At 55.8% G+C, this 25,498-nt stretch overlaps 1 protein-coding gene across 2 annotated transcripts in view; it reads left to right on the forward strand.

Annotated features, from left to right (window-relative positions):
* Nucleotides 1–8: 8 nt before the first annotated feature.
* Nucleotides 9–25,498, forward strand: part of NRXN2 (neurexin 2) — a 98,014-nt gene continuing 72,524 nt past the window's right edge. For both annotated transcript variants that reach the window (XM_024749166.1, XM_024749165.1), the window contains exons 1-5: nucleotides 9–693; nucleotides 11,539–11,556; nucleotides 16,418–16,447; nucleotides 18,778–18,849; nucleotides 23,618–23,919. In XM_024749166.1, coding sequence (XP_024604934.1) covers nucleotides 15–693; nucleotides 11,539–11,556; nucleotides 16,418–16,447; nucleotides 18,778–18,849; nucleotides 23,618–23,919 — 1,101 coding nt within the window. In that variant the 5' untranslated portion in view covers nucleotides 9–14. The remainder of the gene's footprint in view (nucleotides 694–11,538; nucleotides 11,557–16,417; nucleotides 16,448–18,777; nucleotides 18,850–23,617; nucleotides 23,920–25,498) is intronic.

Genomic DNA, 25,498 nt, shown 5'->3' on the forward strand with positions numbered 1-25,498 from the left:
CGCTGCCGCTGCTAATGCTGCTGACGCTGGCGGCGGGTGCGAGCGGCCTGGAGTTCGGCGGCGGCCCGGGGCAGTGGGCGCGCTATGCGCGCTGGGCCGGAGCGGCGAGCAGCGGCGAGCTCAGCTTCAGCCTGCGCACCAACGCTACTCGCGCGCTGCTGCTCTACCTGGACGACGGCGGCGACTGCGACTTCCTGGAGCTGCTGCTGGTGGAAGGGCGCCTGCGGTTGCGCTTCACGCTCTCGTGCGCTGAGCCCGCCACGCTGCAGCTGGACACGCTGGTGGCCGACGACCGCTGGCACATGGTGCTGCTGACCCGCGACGCGCGCCGCACAACCCTGGCGGTGGACGGCGAGGCCCGCGCCGCCGAGGTGCGCTCGAAGCGGCGCGAGATGCAGGTGGCCAGCGACCTGTTCGTGGGAGGCATCCCACCCGACGTGCGACTCTCGGCGCTTACGCTCAGCACTGTCAAGTACGAGCCGCCCTTCAGCGGCCTCCTGGCCAACCTGAAGCTGGGCGAGCGGCCCCCCGCGCTGCTGGGCAGCCAGGGCCTGCGCGGCGCCGCAGCCGACCCGCTGTGCGCGCCAGCGCGCAACCCCTGTGCCAACGGCGGCCTCTGCACCGTGCTGGCTCCCGGCGAGGTGGGCTGCGACTGCAGCCACACGGGCTTCGGCGGCAAGTTCTGCAGCGAAGGTGAGTCTGGGGGGAGCCCCCGCTGTGTGCCTGGGCGCGGAGTGAGGGTAGGGAGAGTTGTCTGGGCCTGTAGGGGCGCCTGCGGCCCGCGGGCTCAGGCATGGGGGCGGGTGAGAGTGTGTACCTGCGCGCGAGTTGGGAGGGGCGTGTGAGGACGCCTGTCCCAATGAGAGGGCGCGCACGGTCAGCCGGTGAGCTGCAGGAGCTGCGGGGTGCTGAGGTTTGGCGTGGGCGTGGCCGGCCTGCGGGTCCCGTGTGGGCGCGGCCCGTGTGGGCGCGGCCTCGTGAGCCCATCCAGTGCCCCTCTCCCAGTCCCCTAGGGAAGGTCCTGTGACGACCTGTGGGTAGGACTGTGTAGTCAGGTCCAGCTAGCGAGAGGATGAGGGCCGGCCCTTGCGGGCGTGTGGATCGGGTGGGTGACTGATTGTGAGGCGCCCGTGAGGGCTGGTGGATGTGCTCTCTGTGGGCGGGGCCTATGTGATGCAGTGGGTGGGGCCTTGTGGGCGGGGACGGTGGGAGTCCTGTGAAGGAGTCCTGAAGACGGTGTGTGGGGCTTGTACCGCTCGGAGCTGTGTAGGGCTGTGGAGAGGGTCAGCACGAGGGGGGGCGGGGCCTGCGTGGGCCCTGGGTGGGGTCGGCGCGGGCGGGGCCTAGGAGGCGGGCGCGTGGTCGGCCCAGGAGGGCGGGGCCGCAGTCTGAGGGTTAGCGCGTGGGCGGAAGTACTGTCTGAGAGGCCGGCACTGTACCAGAGGATGAGGGACCCGGACGGAGGGCGGTTGGCGCGGCGAGAAGGGCAGGGCGGCGCGTGCGAGGGCGGGTGAGGGCGAGTGGGGTTCGCCAGGGTGACCGCACGCGCCAGGAGGGCGGGAACCGAGTGTTTTGAGAGTGAAGGAAGCCCGAGGGACAGGGTGGCCGAGGCCTCTCAGGCTCGTGATTAGAGTTGCTGGTTTTGTTGACGGACAAAAAAAATGGCTGGTCGTCTCTCCCGGGTGAGAAACTGGAAGTGGAGGCCTCGCGAGCGTGGGGTTTGGAAGGGTGACTGGAGGGCTGGAGAGGAGTGGTGAGGACTCTGGAATATGGAATTGGGTGTGGCATTGGGACTTCAAAAGGAGGTCAAGGGAGGGAGAGGTTCTGCAGGCTCCCGGGCTGCAAGAGCCTGCAGTGGGCGAAGTGAGGGGACAAGGCGAGGGTGGCGCCAGGCCTGGCGTGGGCTGTGGTTTTAGAGGGGGTGGGGGAGGAGGGATTTCGAGGCCCCTGTTGTACTTTGGTCTGGCTGGGGAGTCAGGGAGAGGTTCCCCATCAGTTTGGGGACGGGGCGCGTGCATCTCCTGGTCTGTGGCAGCCGTTTTCTAGCAGATGTGTGGAGACAGACGAGCGTTCCGCTCCCCCAGCACCTCTAGAAGCTGGAGTACTTAGCAGTTGCGTGTGTGTCTGCCCTCAAGAGGTAGGGTCTTTGAGGAGTGAGTGTGCCCACAGACCAGCACGGCCCTGGGACTGCTTTGGGGATGGTGTCCTACTGGCTGGGACCTGCCTACAGCCATGGGAGGAGCCACATCTGCAGGTGTGGCTCTGGGCTTGGGAAGTGTGTATTTTGATTATGTATCTGCAGTTGTGGTAGAGGAATATATAAGGAAGGTTTTGGATGGCTCTTGGGAGTTGTTTGTACAAGGTTGGGTGATGTATCTTGAGGAACTGTGTGTATTAAGTGAATCTGACACCTTCTCACCTTTTCTCCAAGGAGTGCAGGTGCTCCCTAAACTGTGAAATCGTGTGTCTGTGCATGTTTGCTTGCACGCGGTGGTGCGTGAGTCTGGCAGTGTGTATGTTACGTGTGAATGGTCTGTTTGAAAAGTAGTGTTTGCAAATAGAAGTGCTGTGCCTAGTAGAGTGAGTAGGACACAAGTGTAAGGGTGTGGGTGCTTGTGTAGGTATCCACGTGCATGCATTTTCATGTGAGATCTCAGTAAGACACCTGGACTTTATGAGGAATCTTTCATGACCTTTAACTTGATTCTCTGGTCCCTATGACCCCTCCCCTCCAAGCCTTCCTAAGAAAATAGGATGAACCACCCTTCTAACTTGATGGGAGGGAAATTTGAGCTACAGAGAGGCTACTGGTCCATGGTCTCACTGTGGCAGAATTGGCCTGGGTGTATGAAAAATGCAGCCAGAGGCCCCCTGGTCAACCAGAGCCTTTGTATTAATTCCCTGAAAGGATTCATCGGCCAGAGGCTCCCAGTAAGCCATACAAGATGTGCGCTTCTGAACGCGCATTGTGTGGTTGTGTGTCTGAGATGTGTTTGGGTCCCTGTGCGTGACAGGGATGGTTGTATCATGTGTATATGTGATGGATGTGTATCAGTTGTATGTTTGTGGCAGCTGTGTTGGAGCTGTGAGAGGCAGTTGCGTATCTGACCCACTGTGTGTGTGTGTGTGTGTGTGTGTGACATCTGTGGAAGGAGTTGTGCTTTGTCTATGATAAAAAGGGAGGGATATTCATCTGGCACTTCATGGGTGTTTGATAAAGATCTGTGGAATGACTGAAGAGATATTAACAAGTATTTGATAGAATAAAGGCTTGGGGTAGGGCTGTATGTGTATATGAAACGATGTATGTGTGTATTTTCAGATATATGTTGTAGGTGGCCATGGTGGTTATAAACACTGATAAACACTGATTACATCTGGCGATGACAGGCACAGTGACAGCTCTACTGATTCTCCTCCCCACCCATGACCTCATTCCCTCCCCTTATATTTGTTCCTTATTTCCTGGGCAGCTTTTGTAATATTCTGTGCTCATTACACTTCTTCTAGTACATTCCCATCCAGCCAGGGAGGACAGGAATGAGCTTCCACCCTTGGGTGTTGGGGTTAGGGTTGGAAGATTTTTAAGGGGAATAGGTCTGGCTCCAGATGAGGGCCAGAGTCTTCAAGCTTCCCTGGAAGTTACATTTACTTCATTATTATCTGCTTTGAGTGGTTCGCAACTTCTTCTGAGATTGGGGATTTTTTTTTTTTTTTTTTTTTTTTTGACAGGAAAGCTTTTAGGTGGCTTTGATGTTATATTTGCCATTGTGGTTAATCAAGTATACATTAGGAAAGATAGTTTTAGCTTTACATGCAAGACATGCCAGTCTGCCTTCAGATATTCGATGTACATATGGATTTGTGGATCCTTTGGACCACACTCCCCGCCCCCTGCCCTGCCAATGCCTTCCTGGGACCGCTGACTGAGAGCCTCCATGCTAGGAAATCTGTTTCTTTTCTCTGGGGCTCTGGCCACAGGTGATTGAAGACAGAGCTAAGTATGAGTCACTGAGTGTGTATACTGCTGCTGATTGTCTGCCGAAGTGGAGATCAAGTAGACTGGGATTTTGCATTGGTTTAGGTGTGAACTCCGCCTCATGTCACTCGTGTGGGGGGAAAGGGCTGAAAAGTGATCAAGGAAGAAGAGTATGCAGGTGTGTGTGGGATACCTCGAGTGGAATGGGGATGTATATGTATACGATGGAATGTCAGGTGCATACCTCGCTTGGGGGAGAAATGAAACCAGTGGTAATGCGTGTGTGGCAGGGAGATAGACGCATGGGTCTCGTATTTTGTAGGTTTGTTGGCAGTTTAATTCAACAGATTGTTGTCAAGTCCTCTTTGGTGATAAGCCTTGTGTTGGGGGCTGAAGGTGAGTCAGACATGAAGAAGACACTGCTCAGGGAGTTGCCTGATTAATTGGGGAAGCAGATAAAAAAGCAGTCCAGGGTGTGGTTAAGAGCACAGATGCTGTAGTCTGGCTGTCTGGGCAGTGACCTTGGACTTAAGCCGGCTCTGCCCTGGTTTCCTTTATCTGTAAAATGGGGACAGTAATAGTACCTACGTTACAGAGTTGTTATGGAAATTAAATTGGCTAATTCACATACGGTGCTTAGAATAGTGCCCAGCACGTAGAAAGTGCTCAATAAATAATAACAAAAGAACAGCATGGCATATGCAGTGAGATGCAAAGAGATGCAGTGAGGCAGTGTAGCTTAGTGATTAAAGCGTAGTCTTCTGAGACTCGGATCTGGGTTTGAATCTGATTTCTCTACTCACTCAGCCTGTGAGTCAGATGAGTACTAACCTTCAGACTAATTTTTCCTGACCTGTAAAATGGGGATAAGCATGCTTATCTCACAGGTTTGTTTTGGGAATGAAATGAGTGTCTGGTACATAATTAGTGGTGTGAATGGTAGTTGTTATTATAACAGAGTACTCTTGGGGTTTTGAAGAAGGGGTGAATTTACAAGTCAGGGGATTAATAATAAAAGGCATACTATTTAAGATTGGCCTTGAACGTTGATCAGTAAACTCGGTGTGGGGAGGTCACGCTAAGCAATGGAACTAGTGAGGACAAAGGCGTGGAAGGGGGAAATGTACATCATGTCCTTAGAGGGGCACCAAGGAGTACAGGGAAAACAGTGGAATCTATAGCAGGAGAAGCAGGATGAGGCCAGGTCTTGGAGTTTTTCTCTTTTGGGGGCGTGCCGTGAGGCTTGTGGGATGTTAGTTCCTCAACCGGGATCGAACCTGGGCCCCTGGTAGTGAAAGCACGGAGTTATAACCAGTGGACCACCAGGGAATTCCCCAGATCTTGGAATTTTGACTTAAATCATTCACCTAACATTTAACATTGGATGCTGTGTATAGAGTATTGGTAAATGGAGCCACAAAAGAATTTTGAGCAGGCACGTGAATAAGAAGAACTGTGTTTTGGAAGCTGGGAGTGAAGGGTAGAATGGAATATGGAGGGCAGAGTCATGCGGTGGAGGGATCAGTGGGAGATGGTTCAGGAAAGCGATATTGGGGCTCTGACCCTCGGCTGTCTTGGGGACTGGCAAGGAAGGGTGGTGGCGGCAGTGGTGGCAGTAGCAGCAACAGTGGCTGAGAGCTGTTGCTGAGACCGAAGCTGCAGGACTCTGCCTTTCCCACGGGGAGGGGCAGAGGTGATGAGGTTTCAGGTTTGCTTGCTCGGAAGGATGGCGGTGGGAGTTGCGGGGAGGGAGAAGTTGGGAGGGGGACCAGGTTTGAGCCACAGATCATGCACCTGTCTTGGTGTTCCTGGACAGAGGCATCCAGACAGTTGGAAGTGTGAGACCAGAGCTTTGAGTTGAAGGTGGGGCTGCAGGTAGAGACCTGGGAGCCACGTATGTGGAGAGAGTATTTGAAGCTTTGGGATCAGATGAAGTGGCCAAGGAGAAGGTGAAGAGACTTCAGGGGGGCTCATTTGGGAGGAAGAGGGAGAGGAGTGTCCGCAGACTCAGGGAAGGAGCAGTTAGAACAAAGAGTAAATTGGATCACACAGTCAAGGGAGGAGAGAGCGGGGCCTCACAGCTAGTGGGCATTTGCTGGGTGCCTTGAAGGCATGACCACCCCGTGAGATGTAAGAGCTAGGATCTGAACTGACCTGACTCCGGGGCCCCCCACCTTCTCCATGCTGCCTCCGAAAAGGAGAGTCAGTCAGTCAGCTGTGTCCGTGGATGACCTGCATTTGGCTTACTGGAGGTGCCTAGGGACAGCGTTTCATTAGAAACCAGCAACCACCCCAGATTCCTTGGGCCACAGCTTCTCCTTTCAGCCACTATGTGATGAGGGTGTTCCTGTATTTGTCCTCCCAGCAGTGAGAGAGGGCAGTGGAAATCGATCAGGAAACTCACAGGCTTCCGGAGCCCGCTGGGAGCGCGGGGAGGAACTCACCCTGGAAAGTGGGGCATTATCCCATTAAAATACACCGCTCACCAGCGTTTACAACATTTCAGATGGAAATCTTTTAAAAATGTGTTGCACACCTTTCTGCCTCCCTAAGCATATTTGGAATGTGATTTAACCTTTTCTGGATGACTCAGGATGTCTCTATTCCCCTCAGGTATTGCACCGGACTGTCACACAGGGGTTCCTTTGTTGAGGTTTGTCCCTGCCTGAAATGATGCCTGACTTTTGAGTTCTTATGTTAGCTTTTTCTAGTTTTTCCACCTCTGCCCTGAGGAGGAGTTGTCAGGTAACAATCCATATCCCTCTCTCTCTCTCTCTATTTGTGAACTTGGAAATCAGCATTCCCAGCATGTTAGAATTGTATGTCGCTAAGAAGGAGTGGATTCTGGGTTGGGTCTGAGAGGCTCTCCTATGAGAAAATAACAGTTTTTAACGCATAACTGTTATCGTGTCAGTTTGGGCTGCTCAGTACTGTTTCTTTTCTTTGGTTCTGGTCTTCATCCCTGTCCTTGATAATGAATCTGCTGGAATCCCCAGTTCATGTTAGCCAAGGCAATGCCATTTATGCCCTCGGGGGAGGCACTCAAGACCTGTGTGTATGAAAGTTGAGTAAATGAAGTCACATATGTGGAATCACTCTGTCAGCTCTAACATCTAATACCTGTGGTCCTGACAGTTTCTGCTGTTGGAAACGGCTCTAGGCAGAATGGGATGGACAGCTCGAGAGAGAGCTGTGCAGAGAGCGACTGCTGTAAGGTCCCAGAGATGAGACAGATGCTCCCAAGGAAAGCCTCCTGTGGCAGAATGGTTAAGAGCACGGGCTGACGGGTTTAGTCCCGGCTTTGCTACTTGCTAGCTGTGTGAACTTGGACAGTTTGCTGATGCATTGTTCTTCAGTGTCCTACTCTGTGAAATGGAGGTCATGTGTTGTTGTAAGACTAAGTGAGTTAATACATGGAAATCCTTTACAATGTGCCAGGCACTATTCTACGTGATCAATAAATGCTACGATGATTATTAACCCTCGTGGTCAGAGAAGGCTTCAAGGAGGAGGTGGGAATTGGCTAGATCTTGAAGGATGACTGAGTGAGATTTGTGGAGGTAAAGGAAAGACCAGGGTTTCCCCGCCAGGAAAATGTTCTAAATGAGGAGTCCAGAGGGTATGAGTCGAGTGTATCAGACCACGATGGTTATGCTTTATGGGAAATAAAATCAGAACTGTAGATTAAAGCCAGCTTCTAGAAGTCCTGAACTTCAGGCCAAGAATGCAGCCCATCGAAACTTTTAAAGCCAGACAGATTTGGTTCAGATTTTGACTCTGTCCCTCACCAGCAGTGTGACCTTGGGTAAGTTTCTTCCACTTTCTGAGCCTTGATTTCCCCGTCTTTACAAGGGAGTAATAGTAGTATCTGTTGATGAGGTAGCACGGAAACGAGGCATGGAAAAAGCCAGGCACATTTGAAGTGCTGGGTAAGTGAGAAGTGTTCACTTCTTATTTTTTATTCATTCAACAAACACAGGCATGCCTTTTTCTGAGCCAGGAACTGTGTAAGCAGCTGGATATAGAGAGATGAATGAGACGTTGTCCTTCCTCTTGGAGATCTCACAGTCCAGCCAGGAAGCAGACGTGGAAACACAATCGCAATAGAGATGCGATAAGTGAAATAACAACCCGAGCTACATATCGAGAACTGGCACAAAAGAAGGATGGCTAGGAGGTCTGTTCAGAACATAGACCAATGTATACTGACTTGGTCTGAGAGCAGGAGTCGACTTTCTCAGGCAGCTGAGGGTGAGAGGAATGAGGATGGGGAAGGGTGTTTCAAGCGGAGGGAATGGTATGTGCAGAGACGCGACATATTAGGGAAAGGGGGAGAAATTGGGTGTGGCTGAAGCCCGGACTGTCGCAGGAAAGGAGGTTGGAGGGAGGCATGGTCAAACCCAAATGGACTTTCCTGAGAAGATTGGACTTGATCCTGTAGGCCCTGGGAAGCCTTGAAGAGTTCTAAGCAGGGTCGTGACTCAGTTGGACCACTTTGGTGGTGCTTGGACTGTGACTTGCAGGATAAGAAGACTGGCTGTAGGGGGAGATCCTTTAAGAGGCTTATTAACGTTCCGAGGAGAGGATCTGATGAGGGTTTGGCCTTGGGGCTTTGCTGATGGTGATGGAGGGATGAAAAGTGTTTCTAGGAGTCGAGTCGAGCTTTTAGAGTTTTACAAGTTGGAACTGATAGGACCTGGTGATTGGTGTGGAAAAAAAAAGAGCAAGGCTGATTTCTGGGTGTCTGACCTGATCCGGGAGTGCAGGCAGGAGGAACGGGCTTGCGGGGGCGAGGCTTTTGAGGTCCATCTTGGACATGAGGACATTCAGCCCATGAGACACTCAGGTCAAGCTTCTCTGAAGGCAGATCAGGAGCACAGAAGAGAGGTTTGTACCCAGGCTACTGAAAAGTTCTGACCGTGTATGTGCATGTGCATTGATCATGGCAGTACTTGTCAGGTGTGCCTGGTACGTGTGCCCAAGAGCGAGGCTGGGCATGGGCCGAGGGACCAAACAGCAGGAGGCTAATGAAGGAAACCGGGGGTCAGGGGTGAGCATGGGGGCTCTGATGACCTAGGAGCGCAGTGGACAAAGGCAGAGGTGATTTTGTGCTCCTGGGCAAGTGTCCTTTTCTTTACAAAGGAGGTAGGTAACACACCAAGCTTGTGAGGGCTGCTGGGAAGCTGATGCGGACAACGCACATTGAGGGTCTGTACGGTGTCTGGCACGTGGCTAACTCTTGGCCTATCTGGAGCCTGGCAGAGTGTGGGGCACATGCTGGGTGTTCAGGAAGCGCTGGTTGAAAGCAGTACCTTTGCTGAAGGCAGGGAAATGGGAGCTTTGTTGCAGCGGGTGGAGATGTCAGATGCGGCTTTAGTGGTGGACTGGGTGTCAGGAGCTGAGTGATTGCAGAGCGCACGGCTGGGAGTGCAGGACTGGCCCCCAGGGAAGAGGCCAGGGATGAAAATACAGGTTTGAGGGTCCCTTAGCCGCGAAAGTGCACTCTCATGGAGGAGTGAGGGAGAAGAGAGAGGAGTGTGGAGGGCCTGGGGCTGATCCTGGAGGGGCCCATGATGGCAGGTGAGGGGCACAGATGAATCAGCAGAAAGCGAAGGGCAGCCGAGAAAGAGAGGCCAGTGAGTCCCCAGGGGACCCTCTGCGAAGCCAGGAGAGGGGAGACTCATGCAGGCAGCAGGCTGTACTTGGTCGTCTGACCTTCCTGAGCATAGCACGACCCACATTTGTGGCAGGTGGGAATAGGGTTTGGAATCCCCGCCATGTCGGGTGATGTGCCTCCTTGTTTGTGCAGGAGCTGGAGAGGTGAGTGTGCTGACCGGCCAGGGCCCCAGCACACTGCGACGAAGAGATCCGGACACAGGCTGCCCTCGAGAGTCCAAGGGTTTTCCTGAGGGTCCCTTCCTAGCCAGCTCCCCTCCCCACCATAAATGTCACGTGATTCAGTTTATTTAAGGAAATCATTGTATACATGGCCTTTGGGGGATGCAGCTGTCAGGTAAAAGAAGCTCTGTGTTGTACAGAAGTGTGTTTGTAACACACGTGGATATGTAAAGGCTTGTGTGTGTAGGTTTAGAAAACAGGAGACCGATAGATGGGTAGATAGCAAAAGGGGGCTGTGTTCCTCCTGGGGGGTGTGTCTCTAGTCCCTGGAGGGAGTGTGGGGTGGTGTGGTGTGTGCATCTCACATTATGTGTTAGGTCACAGCGTGCGTATTGATTCTGCATTCAGCCTGTGTGTGTGTATTGTGGGTGTGCTATAAGGTGTGACAAATGACAGTGTGTGTTTCTGGAGTTTAGCTCACCCCCTAAGAGCGGATGAGAAGAGAACACAAAGTGAGGCTGGAGGTAGGAGATGGTGTGTGCACACGGGCATGAGTGTGTCCTGAACAGCTGTTTGCGTGTACACGTGTGTATCCCGGGTCCACATACGTGTGCTCGCGTGCGTGTGTGTTTGCCCGATGGGTCTGTTTGTTTGTAGGTCGTGCTGTTCCTTTTCCCCCTGTTGCCTCCTCTAAAGGCTCCCGGTAGGTGGCAGGTCAGAAATGCTTTCAGAGGGGCCTTCTTGGCGCTCTTAGGGAGCGGGCCGGAGCCCAGCCTGCTTGAGCTCCGTTGAAGGAACTGCCTCTCTCCTACCTTCCTTCCTTCCTTCTTTCTTGATCTCTTTGGTGAGCCCCAGGGACAGGCCCAGGCAGGCCCCTGAGAGGTGAGGGCTGACTGCCCAAAGGCTGTGGCACGACAGAGGGATGGGCCCAGTCTGGCCCCCTGAAGTGGCCCGTCCGGCCTGGGGACCTTTTGCCACACCCAGCTGTTGAGAAGGCGTTTATCCCAGAATCACAGAACCAGAGCCAGAAGGGTCCTCAGAGGAGCTCTAGTCCATCCGTCTCATTTTTGCAGAGGAGGTACTGGGGGCTCAGAGAGACTGGGCGACTGGGATGGGAGTCACACGGCACTCTGAGGCAGAAACTCTGTTTTCTGAGTACGTTGACTTTTCTCCCCCGACAGGGTGGCGGTGGGGAGTGCTTGGGCCTGAGTGTGCACAGGCCTCAGGTGTGAGTCGTGTGAGAGATTATGCATGTCTCTGCATCATTAAGTGCCTATGTGTGTCAGTGTGTCACTGAGGGTGAGCCCGGCGTGAGCGTGTCCCCATCTGTCTCTGAGACGCGATGGAGCGCGGGGGTGGGGGGAGCGTGCTGGGGGAGTCTGGACGCCTGACTGCTGCTCCTGGCTCTGCCTCTGATTTCCCATGTGACCTTGAGCGGTTAGCTCCCTGTCCTGGGCCTCAGTTTCCTGAAGTGTAACTCGAGGCTCATGTCCCCTTGGACTGTGTGACCCTGTGTGTGAGGCTCTGATTCGGGGAACAGCTTGGTCTCTGTCTCATCCCCGCAGGGCCTTCCTGATTGGGTGACTTGTGTCCGGGCCTGGGGGGGCTTGGACCCACCTTCCATCACTCCCTTTGGAGCCCTGTCCTTGGTACCCTCGCTAACTGTCCTCCTTTTTTTCTCTCTTTCTGCATCCCCCTTCCTGAACCTCGCCGGCCTGTAGAGGAGCACCCCATGGAAGGTGAGTGATACCTCTCGGTCGCTGGGGTGGCAGATCAATCGCCGGGGGGCCTGGTGGTTCCCTCCCCTGCCCATGTGTGGGGCCCCCAGGGAAGGATGTCTGGGTGTCCTCTTGGCTGCCTCGGCCCGCCTCTCACCTGGTCCCTCTTTCCGGTTTGCTGGGGAGAACTGCCTGGTAGAGGCCGTCCCTCCATTGCCTGTCTTCAGCACATCTGCCCACCGGCCTTTCTTCTTTCCTGGGAGGAGACCAGACTGGGGGTGGAGCTGGAGGGATGGGGCTGGAGCATTCAGAAGTGTCCAGAAATGATTGAGGAGATGTGTTTTTGCCCAGCGCAGCTGAGGAAGCTTAGAAAGGCCACGCTGCCAAGGGTTGGGGTGTGGCCGGGGCTGGTGCTTGGGTAGAATCTGCTCCAGGGTCTGAAGAGCGCAGGCAGAGGCGGGGTTGTCGGGTCCCCGGGTCAGGGGATGTGGGCTGGGTGGCAGCTTCTCCTCTTTGACACACTTGTAGTCCCCTGTCCCCTGTCCCACGGGCTGGCCTAGGTAGGTAGGGGTGGTCTGCTTCTTCCTTCAGCCCAGGCCCGGGGAAGGGCGGGGAACGTGCCTCGCTTCGGAGTCTCTCTGTCCATTCTTTCCCTGTCTTCTGCTTCATTTGCCTTCTCTCTCTTTCTGGTTTTTGTCTTTGCCTCTCTTTTTCTCCAGGGTTCTGTCTCTGGACCTCTCTCTTTGTTTCTGTCCTTCCCCAGGCTCTCTCTGTGTTCCTGTCTGAACCTTCTCTCACTCACCGTGCTTTTCCCTGTTTCTTTTCCTTCTTCGAAGTGGACCACGTCAGGGAGGGAAGACTGGGTTGAATGGTCCAGGCTTGACACCTGGGCTGCAGGGGAGCTCATGTGGCCCACACAGGGAGGTCATTGCAGCGGGCTGGGAGGGAGATAGGACACCAGTCACCAAACCTGCCCCACACTTTCTTCTTGGAGTAGCAGGTGTGGGAAGCATGTGCGCAGCCCCAGGCTGGGAGCTCCCAGGCCTGGCCCTGCCCTGGATGCAGGAGTCTGGGGAAGGAAAGAAGGGGCTGGAATCCACTTTCCCTGGTGGTGTCCATGGTTTGGCTTGTCTGTCTCTCTAATGTCCCTTCTCCTTGGGTGCCCTCAGGTCTCCCGATCCCTCTGGGCAGGCACGTGTGTGTGTGTGTGTGTGTGTGTGTGAATCTGTATGCACACTGTTCACGTAGCTCTGCTGCTCTGTTGTGTCTGGGTGTCTTTGTGCACGTCTGTACACGTATGCCTGTGTACATGTGTCTGAGTGTGTGTGGAGGTGTGCGCCCCTCCAGCATCGTGTCTTCTGTGGCGTGGCCCACATCTCCGTGTGCCTCTGTAGGAGCGTCTGCATCTGTGTCTGCATCTGTCCTGTCTGTGTCTGCCACTCCGTGTGTCAGTGTTTACCTCTGTGTGTGTGTGAGAGAGAGTCTGCGTGTCTGTGTGGACGCAGCCTTCTGAGGGCTGGAGATAAGATTTAGTGCTGATGGGACTTCTACTTGCTCTTGATGTCATGTCTCCTCTGGAACAAAGGGAGAGATGGAGGAGAAAGAGAGGGGAAAAGGGTGGAGGAAAGGGGCTGGGGGGAGGGAGCAGGGGGCAGACAGACAAGAGGAAGGAGAGGGGGTAGGTAGAGGGGGGAAGAGGAAGGACACAGTGGAGGGAGGGGCAGAAAGGGGAGAAATGGGGAGGGGGAAAAGGCCAGCCCAAGAGAAGAAACCGGAAGGCTGCTGTGGGGAGGAACAGTGGCCTGGAGCTGAAGGGGAGGAAAAAGGAAACAGTTCTTCTCCAAACAAGTAGAATAGTAGAATAGAGGGACAAGACTGGGAAGCTGGGCTTGGGGGACGAGTGGGGAATGAGACCACTTAGCCACCTCTTGGGGGCGCCATGGTGGCCTGCTGGTCTGGATGTGGCCCTTCGTGTGCTTGCAGGTCAGTGGCTGTGCAGGGGTGTGTGTCTGAGGCTGTGTGTGTGTGTGTGTGTGTGTGTGTATATATACACCCAGGGATGTGAAGCATCTGTGTGTCTCTGTGTCCTGGCTGCTTGTGTGTCTCACAGTCTTGTCCCCTGTAACCCTCTTCCTTCTTTCGATGTTGGTCCTCCCTGGGGTTTTGTCAGGAGAGTGAGGGGGCAAGACTGAGAGAGGGGAGGTGGGTCTGGTAGGTGGTGGCTTCACGGGGGGTGGGCTGGGGGACTCCTTGGGGGCATTAGGCTCTGGACTCTGCAGGTCCCTCTTCAGATCTCTGAGTTCTCCGTGCCTTCACCCTCTTGTCTGGTCCTTCGACACTGTGCCTCAGGCCTAGCTTTCTCCCAGGGACCCAGCCATCCAGCTCCCCAGGCCCCTGCCGAGCATCTCCTTTTGGGGATCCTGGTAGCCCCACCCCCTTCCCCCTAGCTTTTTGTAGCAGGGAGAGAAGACCCAGAAGCAACCAGATAAAGTGCCCTAGGAGAGGACCCTTGGTAATGCCATCTGTCACTACCAGCCTCTTCTCCAGTGGCTGGAGGAGGGACTGATGCCACAGGTAGAGGTGGGGAGGGGTGTAAGGAGCGGGGCTGGGGCATGGGGAGAGCAGAGATTTCAGGCCACGGGGTGAGGCAGGCTTTAGGGAGAGCACCCTCGGGCCAGGGTGGGCTGAGCCTCAGGTAGACGGGGCAGGGAACCGGCCTCCCCTTCCCCAAGATGGCTGGTGCCGTCACTCCTGAGGGAGCTGAGCAGCTGGTTGCCGTGGCGACAGAGGGAGAGTGCATTATGCTAATGAGGCTGGCTGGGAGCTGGGCAGTGGAAGGGTCTTCGAGGCCGAGATGCCACTCCCCCAGAGCAGGGGTACAGGCGGCAGCGGGGACAGGAGGCAGGTTCACAGGTCCCTCGGCTCCTGGGCCTGGAAGAGTTGGATGAGGGGTTAGGGCCCTGGGTCTGGGTCCTGGATTTAGGGGATTTGGAAGATGCTGGTAGTTTTGGGGGAAAGAAAAAAGAGTTGGGGGGCGTTCGGAGCAAGGAATAAGATTTGGTCCAAATGCTTGGGTCCCCTCCGGTTTTGTGGATAAAGCCTGTGTCTTCCCAAGAGCTGTTTTGTCCTGAGGCAGCCCTTGTCAGCTGTGGCCCCCTCCCCCGACTGGCCTCAGACCCAGCACTGGGGAGAGATGAGTGCTGCGCGAGACAAGAAGGGGGCAACATGAACCATCTACCCAAATCTTCCACAGGATCCCGGCCCTTGGCCCCCGGCCCTGCCCTTCTGGCCTTTTTGCTGCCTTTCTTTTTGGAACCCAGGCATCCTGGCCCTCAGCCTTGCCCCAGAGACTCCTGGAGCGCTTTTCCCTGTCTTGCATCCTGGTCCTGGCTTTCTACCCCCAGGGCCCACATCTCATGGCCTCAGCAGTGGGGATGGTTTCCAAGGGTGAGGTGGTGCTGCAGGGCTGTTCCTTCCCCAGCCTCTTGGCCAGACACCACGGGTGCAGGGATGGGGGAGGCGAGGGCTGCGGTTCGGTGGGGCTAGTCATCTCAGGGAGCCCTGGGGTCTCAGCTCAGCTGTGGGGCATGTGCTGCCAGCCTCTCTGGGGGAGGGTGTTCCTTGGCTGATGCCTTCTGGGGACTGGGGTACTGGTCCAGTGGGCCAAAGTCTCTCCCCCTAAGGCTGGGGGGGCCCCAAATCAGGGCTGACCAGGCTCTCTCAAGGGACCAAGGCACCCCTGAAAAAAAATCCCAGACAATCTTGCTCTCAGTCTTGGCTGTCAGGCTTCTGTTTTCCCTTTTCAAAATTCAGCTTTTGGGTCACCTCAGAGAGGGCCTGTCCAGAGAAAGGGGATCTGTAGAATAGTTTCGAATGAGGTGTGTCGACCTCTCAGAGAGCTGGGGCTCCCGCCCATGGGTCTTGGCTGCCCTCTTTGGTCTTTGCTGTCCAAGAGTGCTGGCCTGGCCTCCCAGTCCTCCCTGTGGAAGGATCCAGGCCCCCATCCTTGCTCTAGTGTTTCCCTAGATTCTGTTTCCTCCAACCTGCTGTCTCTCTAACTTTGTCCTCCTGAATCTCAGTTTCCTTGTAGAATCCGGGTGGGCAGGGTGCCTGTTACCCAGTTGGAGGCTGTTGGGAGGATTGGACCTGGACAGATGCCTTTCCACAGCCCCCTTTGGTGGGAGATTCCCTCTAGGTCCAGGCTCTTCATACCCCCGTCTTCCTGGTCTCTGCCAGGCTCGAGGGGTAACGGGATGGGGTGGGGTGGGGGGGTTTGGATATCCCTCTTGTCTGCTCAATCCCGCGCTAACAGGACACTCTCTCTCTCTCCAGGTGGCTTTGATTTTTGTGTCGTGTTTTATTTTCTCCTCCATCCGAATCGTTTTTCTCGTTGACTGTTTTTTTTTCTCTCCGCCTCCCGGAAGAAAAAAAAAAGAAAAAAAGAAAAAGGAAAAAGCAGCCCTCCCAGCCTCATGCTTCTCCTCCTTTTCCTTTTTTTTTTTCCGGCAAGAAGAAAAAAAAAGAAACCAAAATCTCCTCTCCCCCTGCAGTGACTCCCTGCCCCAGTCCTTCCTCTGGTTCTGCCTGTACCCCCTTCACTATCTCCGGCGCCCCCCTTCTCTCTCTCTCTCTCGCCCCGCTTCTCGTGCCCTCCACCCTCTGTTTTGGCATCGGGCCCCTTTCCTCAGCTCTGGGCTGGGGGCTTTCCCCCGATGTCTGTCACAAGTTAAAAAGGGTTTTTAAATTGTGGCAGCAAAAGCTTTTTTCTCCCCTCTCTCTGGCTGATTTTGATGACTCGTGTTTTCTTTGTTTCTTTCCCCTTTTCTTTCTTTTTTCTTCTTTTATTGTCTCCTTTCTTTCTTTCTCTCCTTCCCTTTCCAAGGTCCGGCTCACCTGACGTTAAACAGCGAAGGTATGGTTTGAAGTTCTGGCTTGGTTTGGATTGGATTGGATTGGATGGCCCCCAACCTGCACCTGGATTTTCTCTCCACCCCCACCTTGCCCCCCTACCCTTCCTCTGCCTTGTCTTTATTTTATTTGGGCGCTGGGGTGGGTGGGGGCTGGTCCCCATGTGTGCTCTCCCCTCTCCCACCTCCCCCGACACACTCCATCCGCCCTCATCCCACCTTGGTTTCTGACATCAAGAGATGTTTGAACTCCTGCCGTTGTCTCCAGTCACCTTTTTGTGTTTTCCTGATAGTGTATCTGCTTTTTTTTTTTTCTTTCTCGTGGTGTTTTATTTCCTTCTGCTCATTCTGCTCATTCTTTCTTTTCTGTGAACCCAAATAAAAAGAGAAAAGCATGGGCTGGAGGAAGTGGGTTTTAGGCAGCCTCATTCCCCTCATCGCTGTGGGATGCCCCCTTTCCACAGCAGTTCCCCCCACCCCCGTACACCCTCACCCTTGTGTCTTCTGGATGTCTCCTGACCCTGTTTGACAGATGAGGACATTTAGGTCCAGAGAGATGAAGTGACTTGCTAGTGATTACGCAGCGTTTAATTGGTGGTACTGTTGGGACTGCTCATCTATTTTTAGCCTCCCTTCGACCAAGTCCTTACCATCTTTAAAAGCCCTGGTGTTCGGCAAACCTGGAGACAGACCCCAGGAGTCCTGACCTTGATCCCCTAGCTCTGACCTCCCTGTTGCTGACTCCCTCCCAGATCCTCAGGCACTGCTTCCCTGCCCCGCTGGTCCTCTGTTGGGGTTCATCTTCCATAAGGACAGGGTGGTATCCTTAGCCTGTAGGCAGGAGAAGCCTACAGGATGAAGGCTGGGCTGTGGGGAGAGACTCAGATCGGGAATTTGGGATGGATTTAGGTCTGGGGAGGTAGAGGCCTGGGATTCTTGCAAGGATGTGAAATTATGGTAAGAAATGTGGGGAAAGAGGAAGTCCCGAGTGGGGAGTCAGGGCCTGGTGGGTTTACTCACATCCTTCTTGCATCTCAGTGCCTGATTCTGGGTTTGCTGGCTGTGGCTCAACTTTGTCCTAGATGAAGCCCTGAAGGATCCCTAAAGCCACCCCTCCACCTCCCGAAAGGCCACAGCCCAGGTGTTATTCTAGCTTCAGTTCTGGGGATTGGGGTTGGAATAAGGGCCCAGACAAGGACATTTTTTTTTTTTTGCGGTACGCGGGCCTCTCACTGTTGTGGCCTCTCCCGTTGCGGAGCACAGGCTCCGGACGCGCAGACTCAGTGGCTGTGTCTCACGGGCCCAGCCGCTCCGCCGCATGTGGGATCCACCCGGACCGGGGCACGAATCCGTGTCCCCTGCATCGGCAGGCGGACTCTCAACCCCTGTGCCACCAGGGAAGCCCCCAGGACTTTTAAACTCCATTTTTGAGTTCCCCGTAAGAACCATCTCGTGGGGTCTGGCAGTAGGTGTGGTGCCTGGGAGCCGCTGGTCAGGGCTGGGTGGAGAACTTAAGGCAGCCTGGAGGCCAGACATGGTGACGAGTGCCTGCGGGACTCTGGAGGCCTGGGCTGGGGGCGCTGGGCGGTGGCGAGTGGGAAGTCCTCCCCGAGAAAGGCCTTCCCACACCCACTGTGAGCTCAGCCAGGCAGGACCTCCTGGTGTGCGCAGCCCTGCTGAGGGCACAGTGGAGGGACAAGGAGCAAACAGAGCACGTGGCCCTGCCCCTGGGAAGCTCCGTGGCCTAACTGGCCAAGAAGTGGATGAAGGCAACATTGAGAGCACTCACTGCAGTAAAGGAACAGGTGTAGAGGGAGAACCAGCTTGCCTCGAGGATGGGCAAAGAGGAGAAGAGGGCTTTGGTGTGGGAACGGGGCGGTTTTGGAAGAGGGGTGCTCTGTCAGGCTGTTGGACTAGTTGAAGAAGAGGAACCTGGCCCAGCAGAGCGCGGCCGAGAGTGGGGGAGAATCTGGATGGGAGGTCAGGGCCCCCAGGGCCAGAGGTCTGACCTGTTTGCACGTTGTTGGGCAGAAGGGGCTCCTGAACCAGCAGCGAGGCCTCTGCTCCTCTGCTCGTCTCCCCGCCCCTGGGCAAGGAAGGGGAGGTCAGTGGTCGTGAGTCTGACGGGGTTTGTGGGGCTGATGGTTCCCAGTTTGTCAACTGGCTCCTTCCCCAGAGGCCCTGAAGCGAGCGAGTCCCCAGAGCAGCACCCCACCCTGACCCTGTACCTCCAAGCCGGCCCTCTGCCCTGGACAGGGCCCTCCATCGCCTCAAGGCTGGGGTGGGACTGCCTGGGTAGCCCCCTGTGCCTGACTCCCCAATTCTGCTTCTCCAGTAGGGTCCTTACTGTTCTCCGAGGGGGGGGCCGGGAGAGGAGGAGCCAGCGATGTGCACCAGCCGACAAAAGGTCAGTGACCCCACGGTCCCCAGAGAGCCCAGCCCTCACCCTCTGTAGGCCAACTTCACTTTCTGGAGGGCAGCTGAGTCAATAGAGGCATGTACCCTTCAACTCCCTCGGAGGTCCACCCGCAGTACCTGCCTCGGTGTAAACGGCCACAAACCTCCATTTCTTTCCCAAAGCCCAGTTGTCCTGATGACCTCTTTCTAGAACACAGATGTCCTTTTTTTCTTGGCCACGCTTATCTTAGTTCCCCGACCAGGGCTTGAACCCATGCCCCCTGTGGTGGAAGTGCTGAGTCTTAACCACTGGACTGCCAGGGAAGTCCCCACAGATGTCTTTTTGTGGTAGTTGTTCAGGCCAAAGAACAGGGATGACTAGAAAGTATCTGTTTCTCTGGGAGAGTGGCTAGGCAGCAGGGTCAGCCCCCCATTTAACCATCAAATTCTGCAAGCACGATAGGTGTCAGCCCAGGGAGATTCTGGTTGGGAGATGTGGCATTTATAATAAGTTGTGTATCACATGCGTCACCTAAATGAGCCTTCACAACCCCCTGTGGAAGGGCTCATTGCCCTTGGTTTACAGATGAGGAAACTGACGCTTGCCAATGCCCCTGAGGCCAGCCCAGGGCCCTTTATCCTGTCTCAGGGCTGTAGGTTTCAAGCTCCTTTTTTTTTTCTTCACTGAGGTTGCCTCTCTCTCTCTCTTTTTTTTTTAAAAATAAATTTATTTATTTTATTTATTTATTTTTGGCTGTGTTGGGTCTTCGTTGCTGTGCGCAGGCTTTCTCTAGTTGCAGCGAGAGGAGGCTATTCTTCGTTACGGTGCACGGGCTTTTCACTGCAGTGGCTTCTCGTTGCAGAGCATGGGCTCTAGGCGCGCGGGCTTCAACAGTTGTGGCACGTGGGCTCAGAAGTTGTGACTTGTGGGCTTAGTTGCTCCGCGGCATGTGGGATCTTCCCGGACCAGGGCTCAAACCTGTGTGAGGCTGCCTCTCTTAAGAGACTCTCTTCCCTAAGAAGTTTACAGGGCAGTGTAGCAACCCCTCAAGGAGTTCCAGTGGGTGCCAAGCCCTGGGGCTATCAAGTCCCATTCTTTAGTACTTGCTGTTCTGTTGGCCTGCATTTCTGCCATCCCTGCCCTCTTCCCCAACCATCTGGTATTTCTTTCAGCTGACTCTCGAAAAAGCAGCCAGGCCACCACACTGGAAGTCTCCCCCAAACTCCCCAGGCAAACCCAGAAGCTGCTCGGCGTTCCCTTTGTCTACACATCTATTACATCACTCGCCACACAGCGAGTAACTGTCACTTTACCTGTTTGCCTCCCCAACTCCACCGAGCTCCCTGAGGACGGTGATTGGGTGTTTTCGTTCGTGTACCCCTGATGCTTTCCACAGCTCCTGGCACATATGTAGGTGTGTGCTCAGCAGATTTATTTTAAATGGGTGAACAGGCTCTGTTCTCAAGGGGCTCACTGATGTTCTAACAAAGAACTACAATAAAGTGTGGTACGTGCGAAGTATAGGGAAAGTGCAGACTTTGTGCAGAGGAGTTAATTTATTCATTGATCTAGAGAGAGAGGCAGCACATACACACAGAGAAAGTTACATCCCAGCGTAAGAGTCATTTATTTGTGGAATGGTTTACAGTTTATGAAGCCTCACCTGGTGTGGTCTCTTTCTAGATGCCCACGGCGACCTGTGAGGTAGGCCGATGATGAGTTCCTTTGTCCTGAGGAGGAAGCTGGAGCTTAGAGATGTTGCCTCTTGGCCAAAGTCACAAAGCTGGTGCAAGAGCCAGCATTAGTGCCCAGGTCTTCTTTCTCACATCACACTTCCTCTCAAGGGAGCAGTACAAGATGTTACTAGGCAGTAAGAGCCAAATGAGCTGAACAGACAGCTGTAGTGCTTGAGTGTAGGGAGGGGCTAAGGGGGCTGGAGACCTTCCCAGAAGAGGGCTTTGAGCTGGGCCTGCCCCCCCATGGCCATTAGAGATCCAGGACCACAGCAACTGGTCTCTAGCCACATTCAGCTTGACTGTGGACACGTGTGGGGCTCCACGTTCCCCGACCCTGGGAGATAAACAGGTATCAGCAATGACCCCCTTCCAGTGCCAGGGGCTGTTAGGAGCCGGTAACTGTTCAAGTGCTGCTGGGAGTTGTGGTTCCGGGGTTGTCCGCGCGGTGAGGTGGGGGAGAGCGCCCCCTGCTGTTTCAGGTCTCGCTCCTCTTAGATCTGGTTGGTGCTCTTCTGAGCACGGTTGTCAGGGCAGCCCCCACTTGCTTACCTGACACACTAATCCCTAGAGGTCCTACTGCCTCCTCCCCACTCAGGGGCTATCTCTGTCCTTCCCACCACCTTGGGTTTTCTTGTTCGCATTTGCTCATCTATTTTGTCGCTCTCCCCCAATTCTTTCAGGTTCCCTCTGGCTGCTCCAAGCCTCTTTCCATCCCTGGGCCTACCTGGGTCCGTGGCGGTGACAGGCGTTGGAGAACATGTAGACTCTGGCTGCAGAGTGGCTGGCTCTGCCTCCTCTCCTAGGAGACCAGAGCCAGAGCCCAGAGGAATCGAGGAATGGCCTCATTTCTCCACTTTGCCTTGGCAGCCGTGGTCCTGCCTTAGGCCCGCCTCTCTCCTTTTTACTGGCCTCTTTTGTTCTGTTCCAATCACTTTTTCACGTGGTTGCCTTATTCTTTCCTTTCTTTCTTTTTGACTCTCCCTTTAATATTTTCTTTGACTGCAGTGAAGGTGAGGGAGTGGAAGGGGAGGCCCGGCTTCAGGGAGGGAGTAGGATGCAGAGCAAACTCAAGGTCAAACACATTCCCTTTTCTGGTCCTTGAGCCCCCCCTCCCCCTCCCGCTCTGCCAGTGCCTGGGCAGCAGGCCTGGTTGCTATGGAAACAGCAAGGCCCTAAGAAACCCTTGGCTTCCTTTCCTGGGAGGTCTCTGTCCCTTTTTCCTTGCGGGCCCTCTTCCCATCACCCTTACCTGTCCCCTCCCAGCTTACCCTCGTCTTTATCCAGATTGCTTCCCCCCATCACCTCTTGGTCCCTCACAGCTCTGCGCTGTCTCCATTTCCCTTCTGTCTCTCATGGTCCATCTTTCTCCTTCTCTACGTGGCCTCCCTCCACATCACCAGTCTTTCCCTTCTTGTTTCTCCTTGACTCCTCATCTTTGTTTTCTGGCCCTTCCCACTGGAGCCCCAAGGTAGGCAGAGTGGGGCTTGTGGCTGTCCCCATGTGGCCCATGCCCCACCAGCCTCGCTGCCCTGTGACCTCAGGAAACCGGGCCTGGCCAGCTGCAGTGAGTGAGGTGCCAGGCTCTGGGGCAGCAGCTGGTGCCTTGGCATCCGGAAGCAGTGAGGACTGAGTCTGTGGGCAGACTGCCCGGAGGGAGAGAGTGGGGCCGTTGTGCAGGGGAGAGGCATCTGCAGGAGATGCACCCGGAGAGCCACGGCTTCCACACGCGGCTCCTGCTGCTGGGGCCCGGCCCACAGGGGGGACGGGGGCCTCTGAAGGCCGCGTGTGCCCCCTGCACCGGCATCGTGCCCTGCTTCTTCCTGGGCCTGGGGGCCTGTGCTGAGAATCTCTGCACTCCATGAAGGCCCTTGGCCGGCCATCTTGTTCGCCCCCACATCCACCCTGCAAGGTGGGTGGGCCCAGCTGTTGTGCCACCGCCTGCTGGGAGGAGAAATGAGTCACTGTCAGAGTCCAGGTCCTCTGCGCTCCCTTGACTCCACAGCCTGTTTTCTTCCCTCTGTGTGCGCTCCGGCTTGTGAAGGTGTGGGGCTGGGACCCACCTTCCTTGCACGGAGCCATTGTCACCCACTTACAGAATGCTAAAAATCCCTAAGGCCCTTCCAGTTGTTTTCACTCCTGTTGAAAGCGTGCCAGTGGAAGAAGCCCCATGCAGGGCGCTTACCCGTGTACGCACACTCACACACACACGCACAAGGGCCGGGCCTGCCTATGCACTTTTGCCCCCAGCCATCTCCTGGCACACAGGGTCCCACACCTGCCCTCTGGGGACCCTTGGAGGCTCTCTGCCTAGGGCCTGTCTGTGCTGTCCTCTCAGGTTGGACTAGGAAGCTGGGGGGGCGGTGACAGCTGGCATGGTGGCCACCTGTGTCAGCCCCGCCCAATGGCCCACTGCTCCCTGACACACATCCTTGCCACCTGCATCGCACTCCCATGTGTCTTCCCCCTGCCTCCTCCACCCCATTCTCCTCATTTGCTCACTGCTACAAAGTAGGCCTACTAGTCCCATCCCATGTGGTGAGGCCTCAGACCGTCCCCAGGCACTGAGAATGGCCATCACTGGAGAAGAGGCGGGAGGGGGAGGTGGGCTGCACTCAGGAGACCCTTGGTGCCCCGCCATAGGGGGCACTCTGGGAAGATGTCCGGTGCAGTTTCCTGTTGCTGTACCACATCCTTTTGTTAAGGGGTGGCCGATGGAGGGCCAGTGGGGGAGGAGACAGTGAGAACGTCTGCTTCGCTTGGCCCTGTGGCAGCTTAGTTGTCAGCTGTCAGTGTGAGAGCCACTTAGCAGCCTCCTGCTTTGGAGACAGACGTGGGGGAAGCTGACTTCTGACATCGAAGACGGCAGGGTCCAGAGAGGAGGGTGGACAGCACGGGGAGGGGAGAGAGCCTAAAGCTTGCAGTTGGGATCGAGGGGCTCCCGGTGCCCAGGACCTGCACCTGGGTGGCTGGAGGGGAAGAGGGAGGGTCTGGAGTGCCCTGCCGCACTCAGCCCTCTCCTGTTTCCCCACCGCGGCGTCCAGGCAAGGAGGAGTTTGTGGCGACCTTCAAAGGCAATGAGTTCTTCTGCTATGACCTGTCACACAACCCGATCCAGAGCAGCACGGACGAGATCACGCTGGCCTTCCGCACCCTGCAGCGCAACGGGCTGATGCTGCACACGGGCAAGTCGGCCGACTATGTCAACCTGTCCCTCAAATCTGGGGCCGTCTGGCTTGTCATCAACCTGGGCTCGGGAGCCTTTGAGGCCCTTGTGGAACCCGTCAACGGCAAGTTCAACGACAACGCCTGGCACGACGTCCGGGTCACTCGAAACCTGCGCCAGGTAGGGGGAGCAAGAAGGCCAGGGGCCAGCTGTATCTGGGACAGTACCGGAGTGGGGAGAGCGGGCTGCCTGGGGTGTGGGGCAAGGCTTCAGGCTCAGCAGCAAGGCGTGGTTCTGAAGAAGGTTTAGGCCGCGGGCGGGTGGGCTGGGAGGGTCCAGGAGCGCAGCCTGCAGTGTGCAGGCTTCAAGGACCAGGATGCTGCGCTGGGGAGGAGGCTGCCCCGGGGCCGGAGCCCGAGGGAAGAGGAAGGGCCAGGCTCCGATTGGTGCCAGGGGCCGGGTTCAAGGGTTGGGGCTGAGGAATCAGGTCATCTGGCAGGAGGGCGACTGGGGGGCTGGGAGGAATGAGATAGAACCTGAACTGGTGGGGCCCTTGGGGGCTACGGGATGGGGAGACTCTGGCCAGACTCTGGTTGAGTTGGTGTACCATTAGGGCAGGAAGCCTGGGCCATGTGGGGTGGGGTGTGGCCTGCCCTTAGGCGGGGCCTTTCTAGGGCAGAGGCAGGCCTGGGCTCAGAGCAAGGTCGGGGCAGCAGGCGTGAGAGGGGAACGGACTGGCGAGGTGCTTGGTCCTGCCTCTCGTCCGGGCAGTACCCTCTCTCTCCTGTCCCTTCCTGTCCCTCCGAAGGGGTGCAGGCGCTCCCATGGGTTGGTGGCTGTCTTTCCGTGGCTTCCAGGCCAGCCCATGTGGGAGCTCGAGGAGACTCTTGGGGCAGCCCCTGCAGGCAGGACAGTGTCCTCAGTGTCCCCTCAGCTCCATCTCCCAGACTCCCCCCGTCCCTGGGGGCTGATGCTTCTGGGCATTGGTGCTATCCTCTCAGTGCAGTGGCCTCTTTGCCTCTCACAAGGCACAGGGTGGCTATGGCAGGCGAAGCATTCCCTCTGGCCGGGCTTCTGCTTGACAGCAGCCTCCACAGTTTGTTTCCAGCCCTGAGAAGTTCCTGCCTCAAGCAGAGTCCAAGCCAGACCCTTCTTCCAAAGCCGGAGAAGCCGCTGTGCATCCTCAGTGGCTCCGGGATGCACCTTCTGACTCCGTGCCCTGATCGCTTGGCACCTGAGGCCCAGGTGCCCAGACTCTGCTGGTCCTTCTCTCCGGGTCCACCAGTTTCTGTAGCTGGTGGCAGGGACACTTTTCCAGCTCCACCCCCAGCAAGCTCAGTGCAACCAGGAACACGGAGCCTCTATGCCTGGGAGGTGCTGTCTTGGCTGGTTTGTAGCCCTTCTCTTACTAGGTATCTGCTCTGTATCTCCTGGTTCTAGCTGAGCTTCCTGGTGGCTGAACTTCCGATGTCTCTCCTCTTCACCGTCTTTGTCACCTGCCCTCTCCTCCTCTCCTTCTTCCCCCTGAAAGGCTCATGGTGGGTGGGGGCGGGATTCCGGCTGACCTCACACTGTTCTTACCTGCGCTTCTTCAACCCACTGAGTGACGATCTAATGGGGAGTCCCCCTCCTCTGGTGCCTTCCCCTTGCTGTAGGGACACCGTGACTAATCCGCCTGCTCTTTCCGAGCCGCTGCTCCCTGCTGCAGTCGGGCTCCCACCCAGGCATCTGCTCTCAGTGCGCCCCGAGCTCTGAAGAG

The sequence above is a fragment of the Neophocaena asiaeorientalis genome, unplaced genomic scaffold (genome assembly GCF_003031525.2).
Source record: "Neophocaena asiaeorientalis asiaeorientalis breed wild unplaced genomic scaffold, Neophocaena_asiaeorientalis_V1.1 scaffold43, whole genome shotgun sequence".
In the NCBI taxonomy this organism is placed as follows: domain Eukaryota; kingdom Metazoa; phylum Chordata; class Mammalia; order Artiodactyla; family Phocoenidae; genus Neophocaena; species Neophocaena asiaeorientalis.